Consider the following 10,110-nt stretch of genomic DNA (forward strand, 5'->3'; position numbering starts at 1 on the left):
GCAAAAGAAAAGCACACAAATACTGAGAGGAATACATTTTGTCAAACTTCTCAACTGCCTCACATTCCCAGCCCAATATCTGAGGACAGCAGCAGCACATGGTGCACCTTGAGTGACTTTTGTCTGTATGAGCCTGTATTGGTCATTGACATCAGCTTCTTTCAAATCATATTCCTTGGTTACTGTCTGTGGAGATGGTTTGGAGGGCACYGCCGGGGCTCGGAGGGCAGGGGTTGCCATCCAGCAGCTCTCCCCAGCCACGCTCTGGAGGTGGGACAGCAGTGACTCAGTGCAGCTCCAGGGATACTCTTTTGTCACACTGCTCCTGTCAACAGGTCTACACAGGTCCTTCTTCACTCTCTACCAGGAGCAGCAGGTAATTAAACAGCTGATCCCCACAACACTGACAAGTTTTATGACCTTGTCAAAACACCAAAAGCTTTTCGTTTCTAAATGGCAAACGGAAAATGGGTATCTGTCAACACTTTACAAAGCCATGGATACCAAATATTACTCCTTCTCTTACTTGAAAGTAATTTCAGTGAAAAATTCTCAGCCTGTARATTCTCTCCTTACTAATGTGCCACAGACTTCACTTAAGACCCTTTCTTGAGAATATTTTTTWAATTAAATAAATTATTTAAATACCTACAAGGAAGATATATATTTGTAAGCATTAAGAATGTTTTATGGACATATTTCAAGTGAACACAAACAGCTTCAGTAGGTCTGAAATAAAACTGAATTTTGTTTTGTGGAAAGAAAATTGTAAGGCTTATACTCTCAAAAAAATAAAGCWTATATTCAAAGTGAGCCACACAAAACAAAAGCTAAATCAGCAAATGAAAATTTTGTATATGTTTTTAAAAAAGATTTATACACACAATCAGAATATTAACACTAGCCTCCAGTAACAGCAAAAGAATGATGTTCAGGAAAAAAATATGCTGTTCACAGGTGCCTCTTTCTATATCACCATCCAACTCCTGTTTGGACTTGAACTTTATGGCAAGGCAAGGTTCATGATGAAACTTGAAGGAGGAAAATAAATCTATCATCTTCCTTCTAAATAACTTGAAGCCAGATGCCAAGACAAGTCAATGAATATTAAATTAAGAGGTTGCTCAGATTCTGTTCCTCAGCCTCTGCACACTGAACCTTGCCTGCTCCAAATGAGGGACACACAGTTGAATTAGGTGTTGTCCTAGAGATCGTGCTGTGCTGTAACAGCAGGAAATGGGCAAAAGGCAATTGCAGAACAAAAACATAGGAAAACAATGTCAAAGAGTTTATTTATAGCACCTATATTTAACACTACTGTCTCTATCATATTGAGCAAACAGCCTTGAAGAAACATCCTTGCTGGTTTTGAGGAGACATCTGAAATTCAGAATACTTAGTCTTCTGTGACCAAGTATAGGTTGCTTAACACTGGAGTCCCCAGAATGAAACACGTACCCCGAAATTCTCCTATRTTACCTCTTCTGTGCTCCCATTAAAAACATTAAATCTGTTTAACTGAAGCCTKATCAGGCCATCTGCCTTACAGTAGATTCTTACACCACAGAATGGTGGAGAAAAGCTTAGCAGTGATAAGCCACTAGCTCAAATACTGACAAGTGTGYTATATTTAAGTATATTTTATTCATTTGTGTTTAACTTTGGGAGCTCTGTAAGTGCTCTGYCCTTGAGTGGACAAAAACAAAACAGGGGGAAAGGCTCCAGTGCAGCACAGCGAGCCCTGAACACCTGCACCAAACAGCACTGCAGGGTAGTTTGAACACAAAAAGGTTCAAGACAAGTATTGAAGTCACAACACAACACAAGCTCAAACCTGTGACTTACATCTAGAAGAATGGGGTAAGAATTAGCCAATCTCGTAAAAATTTATTTCCTACATGAAGCCCATTTTCTCCTCCTCTTCTTTTACCCCCTTCCCCTTGTGTTACAAAGTATAGATACACTTTGAACCTCAGGCTAAAAATATTTTTTGCCTTTCCCTCCACTCCCTGTTTATATCTCTAGACAAGATATTTGCAGTAACAGTAGTTAAAAAATAACATATCATTCAACAGCTGTTCACTGCAGTTAAAGCAAAAATAATTAATATCTTCTGATGAAACATGTTCCCACAGTTCCTCACCCTCACTAAAATGCTTGGCATTGTTGAAATACTATCTTGTTATACTTAGTTGATAAGAGAACTGTAAGGAAAAACCCTTTTCTGAGCTCTAAGAATCCTCAATGCAGAAACTGTTATTCTTTTTAATGAAAACCAAGGCAGCAGCATCACTATGTAATTTGCAGCAATGGGCATCTACTACACAGAAAACAAATGCATTACCCACTGTCATTCTCTGAAGCAAATGTCTTTATGCTCAAAAATCCTGAAGAGCTGATTACCAGATAGCAGATGCAGTGCAACATCTCTAAAGAGGCCATTACCCAGTTCTTTACTAACTGCCTGAAATTTGCCATTTCTAGTGAATGAACATATTTACCCTTGCACTGCTTTCTGAAAAGCCCCATTTCCACACCCAAAGTCAGCAAACACAAGTATCTCCCATCTCGAGAGCACTCAGTTCCCAACCAGCTGCCGCCTTTGGCAAACAGTTTGTTCAAGGGCACGTTTAAACTTTGAAACAAACTTCATTATTTGACTGCATAACAAATTCTAAAAACAACCTTTTCTTCAAGTTGTTTTTCTGAGGCTTTCAGATATGGCAGTTGCAAAACATCTTTATGYCACTACAGCATACTTCAGTGATGCCAGAGTGAAAACTCAAGAAGCTCTTGAAGAATATTWMAAAGCAGCAGYCATTGCTGAGAATTCCACTCTGTAYGRCCACTTCAATCCAAGTACAGCATACCATAAACTTGGTTTCACAGACACCATGGTCATTTCAAGTTTTGACTTCAATGAACATGTGTTGTATATCAATTCTTACCCTCTTGGAGTCTTTAAAAATGCACCTGATGCACTGAAGAAAGAGATTTTGGAGGACCTCTTCAAATAACTAGTTTTGAGACTTTTTATTCCTGTTCTGAAGGCATCTCATTCAAAGAAATTTATCTTCTGCCCTCTTCAGAGGGGCAGTTAAATTTTATATAGGTACTTAACATAAGGATACATACAAAGATATTTACAGGCAGCAGTTCAGAGAACCACAGATGCTGCACATTTTGGTGAGTCTGTCAAAATTCTTCAAGATGACAGAGAAGAACTTTTAAAATAATGGAATGATTCTGCCTCACAGCAAGTATTGAGTTCTGCTCCCTCTTCCATACATACAGACATGCTATAGACAGCAAGACAGTCTATCCAGCAAATAGAAAAGACAATACTTACTTTTGAAATAGCATGAATGGTGTACTTATTCTCAGCACGAAGTACATTAAAAGGTAAAAAACAACTAYTAAACAAAAAAATAGATTAAAGTTCATTCCGGGCTGAAGCTCCATGCTGGAGAAATACAGCCCATATCAGCCAACACTGTCAATAGAACCAGKCCTTTAGTTAACTGAACCTTACCTATTTTCCCTAAAAAATACCAAAAGAAATAAAAGGCAACCAATTCTATTACAATCCACCTAATGTTACCCTCATGAAAGCTCCTGGAGAAGGTTCCCAGCATCAAAGAGAAGACACGTTTACATCTCAGACAGCTTTCAGAACACTTTTAAGTACATTTATATGGTAGGACAGCAACATCAGGGACACCATCARGCAAGTACATGTGCATGCTCTACTCCCAAAATACAAACAGATTTTTCTAAGCAGGTTATTGCTCAGGAAAAAAAGAAAGAATTGAGACTGCTGGTTTAGTCTGTCCTGCACATCAGCATATTATATAATACTGTCCATCACTGTGATATATAGAAGAGCAAGGACTCATCCACGCTGTCCAATCTGCAAGGAGCTGTCAGTGGTTTCAAGTCAAACTTGAGCACTGCAGGGCACAGTAGGGAATGTTTGTGAGCTTTGTTGTCACTTTTAGGCATGGCAGTTGATTGCCATATCAATARCATAAAATTTAATGCTTCAGTACTCTTGTATCTTCAAACATGCAGCCAAACTGCTTATCTGATTAAGACAAGATCGACCATTATGAAACACTTGCAAAGACTTCAATAAAACATTTTAAAGAGAAGGTTTAAAATGCAGAAGATAGACACACAAAATGAAATATACTGTTCAAGCAGAGTACAGAGAACACTAAGTACTATATTCTATTCAACACACACAGATATCAAGAAATTTTTTTTGTCACTGATGTTGAAATTACRTATGTCATCCTGAGACAAATCTCTCTGTGGACTAAAAGATCCAGCTGTTCCTTTTTCAAGTCTCTGGCTTCAGCACCAGATAGCAAATGGAACAACCTATCCCTTCCCTCAGCGTGCAAAGAGAGTTCTCCAGCACTGCCCATTTCTCTATCCTCTACCCTCTCCAAGTTTTTATTTGTTTTCAACAAAGCAAGCAAACAAAACTCAACAGTATAATAATGCAGCTTCCACTGGAAATTTGAGTCAGAGTGACAAGCAAAAAGTTATCTGACTTTTATCATAAACCATGATTTCAAATGCAAATACAACTACTTTAAGCTAAACATACTGCATTGTGTTTTGCAGTTGACACTATGCAGGAAAACAATGATGAGAGGTTCTTTCCAAAGAATATGAGTATTTATGTTCCCAATTTAGTGACTCATACAACCAGCAATTTGAGATTCATTTAACTCTATCCTCCTCAAACTTCTGAATTTGTAACAAGCACTAAGTTGCAATTCAAAAGCAGTAACAATGAAACACAAAGATTTTTTCTATTCCTTTTAAAATCTAGGTTTTATCTAGAGGAAACCTATTTCCAGAACTTTTTGTTGTTTCTGCAGAGAATATTAAGGAGTTACACAAWGCTAAGTCAATTTAATGAGCAATCTGCTAAACAAAAAATAWTAATTTTTTGAAACTAGCAGTTAAATTCMATYTTTTTCATGGTAAAAGCAGGYTCAGAAAAGAAAGAAAAATGAGATRCAGCAYGCATGYATAGTGTAAAATTAATGCAATCACTATCCCTTTTTTTCATATACTTCTCATCATTTCAGAATATTCCGGCTTCTCTTAAGTACAAACAAAAACCAAAAGAAATACTACCACACTTAAGACAAACACTACTCAATTTTCCCTTATCAGAATCATCACTGCCAGGAAATGGCAGCAAGTTCAAAATTTTATCTGCCTGGAAGGGTGTCATATTTTCTGCCTAAAATTAAAATGATGATCCCTTCAGCCTACTGTCTTAATAATTATGATTATTTCATTCAGGATTACSGCACAGTTTAATACACTTAATTGAAGTTTGTCAAGCTGGCCTTGCATTTATTTTCTTGGTTATCTAAAAYATTGAATGGCAGACAAAGAGTTGTATTGTCCTAAAATTGAGTCTTTACAGCTTTTCACCTGCARTTGCTAAGCACAGTCAGAATCCAAACCTACATGGGAAAGTTTGCAAGATCACCTCTGCACACAGCAATCAACTCACTTGAGCGAGTTCTTTATCCAGGATATTAATCACTTATCTAGGGACCRTCAACCAATGATAATTTTGACATCTTCTTCTTCTTCTGTAGATGAAACATTTTAAGGCTCATACTCAAAAAAGAACCTCCACAGGGGGATAGCAGGCCTGGGATACCCTCATCTCCACACGTCCATACAAAAGTGCTGGGGCTGCAGTTCCTACATGCCTTTACCTCTCCCAAGAGAAGGCCATATGCAAGGAGAAGGAGTCAGTCACCCCCAAAACACACCCTGTCCAAAGAGCTGGTTGTTGTCTTCAGGAAATAGGGGATGGTCCAGACAAAACCTTATGAGGGTTATATTTAASTAGACACAGGGTTATATTTAAAATAAAACCAGTAGGATTCCTGATACCATACACACAGTGTCATGGACATACTCTTCTCCTACTTATAATCCCAAAAGATTTATTTAGGAGAAATGGTGGCGTATTTAAAATAAACTAACAAAAGCTGCACTCCCATTTTACAACCAAAATGTCTAAGAGATAATACCAGCAGAGCAACTGTTCTTGTTCTACAGAAACCACACAGGTCCACATAATTCTTGCCAACTTTCCAAGTTTATGCAAGCTTCAGTGGTGTAAAAGCCAGTAAACTTTTTTGAATGCAAGTTGTACCACACAYTGATTACACCTGCAGAGCTACGAGGGCAACTAGAGGACTGTGAAGGTAATTAACTATACAGAAAGGAGCAAAAATAAAAACGCTATAGGGCACCTTTATAGCTACATTTTCGATTGCATATGTAATGATTTAACACAAAAAGCAAAACCCCCTCTTTTATTGCCAAGAATATAAAGCTTCTGCTTCTTGTCCAGATTAAACAATTTTTTTCTGAAGGAATTGCTGGATTTCACTGCTGGCCATACCTTCAAGAACTGCCCTCAGCAGTGATCAGGGGAAGACCTCACTGCAAACGACCTCCTCCAGCCACGGCAGCAGCCTCCCTCAGGCCACTCATCAGCACAGGATTAGGAAGAAAATTAATGTACACATGCCCTTGTGTTTAGGTATTAACAGCCTGATCCTTTCGCCAGGAACCCTTTCAGCTGATCTGGGCTGTGCCGAGCACCTGCGGGTTAATCATTGCTCACATTGAGGTACTTGACAGCACATCCCTGCACGTTCTACTCTGGCTGGCAGCACAGGGGAGAGCAGCCTGYGTTTGCACATCCTCTGTGCTACATGTGGGGTCACCACAGCCGCATGCTAAATAACCATTTATTTCAGAACAAAAMCAAAGCCGRAGGTGTGTATTAATCACACATTACTGGAGCATATTTACTGAGTCCTTCATTTTCCATTTTTTTTAGCTACTGCACTACAGTAATTCTGCACACTCCTAAAGACTTGTGCAAGACCTAAGCCACTTGTTAATTCCAGATTTCATGTGACCCGAACAACTGGAATCCACAACACACCCCCACAAGTTGAGAGGCACAATTCGGTAAAAAAATCCCAAAGAAACTTACATAGCCGCTAGGTAAGTGAAACAAAAACAGTCTCCCACAAACATTATCATTTGCCAGTTTCCCTCCATATTACAAAGGAAGAAAATGGCAACAAATTACTTCTCAAAYGCACTTCTCACATATTTAGTATAAGGTGTCTGCAATACACCACAACACATACACAGACCACTCCAAAAGGATTGTAAAGGCATTCATTACAGCATTTGTAGCAGCAGGCAGATGCTTCCACAAAAAATACTAAGAAAAAACTCTTCCATCAAAAGAGATTGTTCAAAAACTGAAACCACTGAAAGCATACAAATAAAACTCCAKCATAAACAAAATTTAAGAGGTCGGGTTATTTTTTTTTTAAACACCTAAAGCAAAAGATTTAAGATAGGAACAAGGAAACACTCAGGAGCTTTTTAACACAGTAAAAAGCTCCTGAGTCAATATGAAGGTGTTACMCATAAATCCCCAAGCAGAAGCAGGTATGACCCATTTCAATTCATGAGCAGCAAAAGAAAACAGTTTTGTTGAAGGCCATGTGGTCTAACTGGCCACTTGCTGGAAGCAACTCCACATAATACACCTCCAAATCATGTGCACAYACGACTCCCACAGCTTGGAATCACGCCAGAACAACTGTCTACACAAAAGCAGTCCTGAGAAGAAGTGAGCTATTCAAAACAGAGCGGAGGTCCGAGAGAATGTACAGGCAATGATACTGAATGTTACAGTGTCCTCACRGGTCACGAGGCCTTGTCACACTGCTAACCCATACACACCGCTCCCAGGGGAAAGTGAATGGATCCCTGTTCAAAACAATGACATTTTGTTTACTGAAACTGGCTAACAAACACTTACTGAGAACAGGTATCATGTCATCTATATGAAACATTTAAATAGAAGGACTAAATCCACTACATGACTWGCCAGAGATATCCCTGATAATCCCYTTACTTCATYTGCACCTGGGCAGTTCTGTTTCTCACATTCTACTACATACATTCTGCAAGTATTATTATTCTGGAATAAATACTTAACTCCATTTTCCAAATCCCATGGCTTCTCCTTCTAATTCTGTACAGAGGGAACATCCATATCATAACTTGTTGCACTTGGCAGACCTCTGTACATGCTACAGAACTAAGTATGTAACCAAATTAATTCTATAGCAAGTGTTTGAGGATGAGGGAATTTCCTCTGCCCTTTCACTGTGAAAATGTACTGAAGGATAACATTTAACTAGAAATTGCATTAATGAATGTAGGTATGCATGGGAAAAGTAGACAAGAACGTCTATATACGCATAAGATTTAAAAAACATATAAAAAATAAATTTTAAAAACGTACCAAAAAAAACCACTCCAAAGTTGAATTTCTTGCATGAAAGCAAATGGTTCCGCAGTAAAGCACAGCTCCTGGCCGCGGCTGAGCGCAGCACTGAGATGAGCAGGAACGCACGAACCGCACCGCGCGTTCACCTGAGCCCCAGAGCCCGGGCTGCGGCTCCGCGCCCCGCTCACCTGCGCTGCCGCCCACCACGGCCCGATCCGGGCTGCGGAGCCTCACTCCGCAAGTGTAACTCATTACGCTCCCTATTTGTTTTTTTCCACTTTTCCTTCAGCTCGAGCCTCCCCCACCTCCTCCCCCGAGGCGGGGACCGTGCGGGCGGAGGGAAGGGCCGAGAGCCGGCTCCGCGCCCCGCCAAGGCAAACAGCAGCGGGGGCACAGCCGGTCCCTGATAACCATCACGGGGCTCAGAGGMGGCGGCGGGCGCCGGGCAGCGCGGCCCTTCCCTCAAAACCGACACTCGTGTAAGATTCGCCACTAARCAAACGTTGAAAGTTCTTCAAAAGCATAAACTAATAGAGGCACCCGAGAGGGAGCGGGTCGAGCGCCCGCCGGCCCCGGTGCCGCCCCCTCAGGGCCCCTCTGGGGGCACGAGCGCAGCCCGCGCGCCCGCCCCACACGGACCGGAGCTGCGGCCTCCCCGGCACGGGGCATCGCCGGAGCGGGGACAGGAGATGAAGAACGAGCCCCGTTTTCCCCAGCAGGAGCTGGCGAGAGTCCCTTCCCGACCCGCCGTGGCACCGCCGCCACGGTTCCTTGCCGAGTCCCGCAAGGCGCGGCGGGTCCCCCCGGAGTGACCGCGGCCAGCTCCGCCAGTGCCACCTCCAGCTGCCCCAGAGGAGTCGAGCCAGCCCAGCTTTCCCGGGCAGCGCCCGCCTGCACAGCTCCGYGGGGCAGCACTCACCTGGAGCCGTCCTGCTCCTGCTCCGCTCCGGGCATGCGGCTGGMGGAGCTGCAGCCCCGGCCCCRGCCCGGCCCGGCGGCAGCGAGRAAGGGCGGCGGAGGGTGTGCAGGGGGAGCCGGCGGCGGCGGCAATCCCGGGGCTCCGGGCGGCTGTCAGGGCAGGCGGAGGGAAGGAACGTTTGTCTGTGTGTGCTCGCCTGGCCCCACCGCCCGCCCCTCTCCACCGGCCCCGCCCGGCTCTCCGCCCGGCTCTCCGCCCTTCCCGCTCCGGCTCCCCTTTCCCGGCTCCCATCTGCGCCTCGGTTGTGTGTTCTGTGCTTCCCTTCCGCTCCGGGTTCGTTCTACGCTGCTCATCCCGGCGAGGAGCGGYCGCTCGGGCTCACAGCAGCTGTCTCCGCAGCGCCGGCCGGCCCCTGCCTCTGCCTCTGCCGGGGCTCCGGGCTGCCCTGCACCGGCCTTCCCCCATCCCTCGCCTCCCGGCCGGGGCTGAGAACGGCTAACGGGGCAGACCGACCAAAGAAAGGCAAATAGCATCGCGCCACGCTGGGAATCTCAAACGACATTAACAACAAGCAACCAGGAGTAGGTCCCATTAGCTTAAGAACTTGGAGAAAATATTAATGAATGTACAGATGGTGAGAAGCATGTGTGTTTCRGACAAAAGTAGTAGTAAGGAAATACACTCAAAAGTCCTATTGACCAGGAAAAATATAGAGATGTGAAGATGGAAGCATGTAGATGATGAGGACTTTGGATGAGGGACTCTTTATGGTATCTTTGTACTGTGCCTGGTAAAGATAATCTTACTTTCTGTAACT

At 43.0% G+C, this 10,110-nt stretch overlaps 1 protein-coding gene across 1 annotated transcript in view; it reads right to left on the minus strand.

Moving 5' to 3' along the window:
* The window catches only part of ARHGEF3 (Rho guanine nucleotide exchange factor 3), a 95,528-nt gene extending 85,643 nt beyond the window's left edge, over positions 1-9,885 (minus strand). The window contains 6 exon segments of the mRNA XM_057373403.1: positions 9,294-9,340; positions 9,343-9,410; positions 9,413-9,468; positions 9,470-9,567; positions 9,570-9,789; positions 9,791-9,885. Coding sequence (XP_057229386.1) covers positions 9,294-9,340; positions 9,343-9,410; positions 9,413-9,468; positions 9,470-9,567; positions 9,570-9,789; positions 9,791-9,885 — 584 coding nt within the window.
* Positions 9,886-10,110: the final 225 nt, after the last annotated feature.

Source organism: Malurus melanocephalus, unplaced genomic scaffold (genome assembly GCF_030028575.1).
Source record: "Malurus melanocephalus ecotype Western Australia unplaced genomic scaffold, MMel_1.1 scaffold_196, whole genome shotgun sequence".
Lineage (NCBI taxonomy): Eukaryota > Metazoa > Chordata > Aves > Passeriformes > Maluridae > Malurus > Malurus melanocephalus.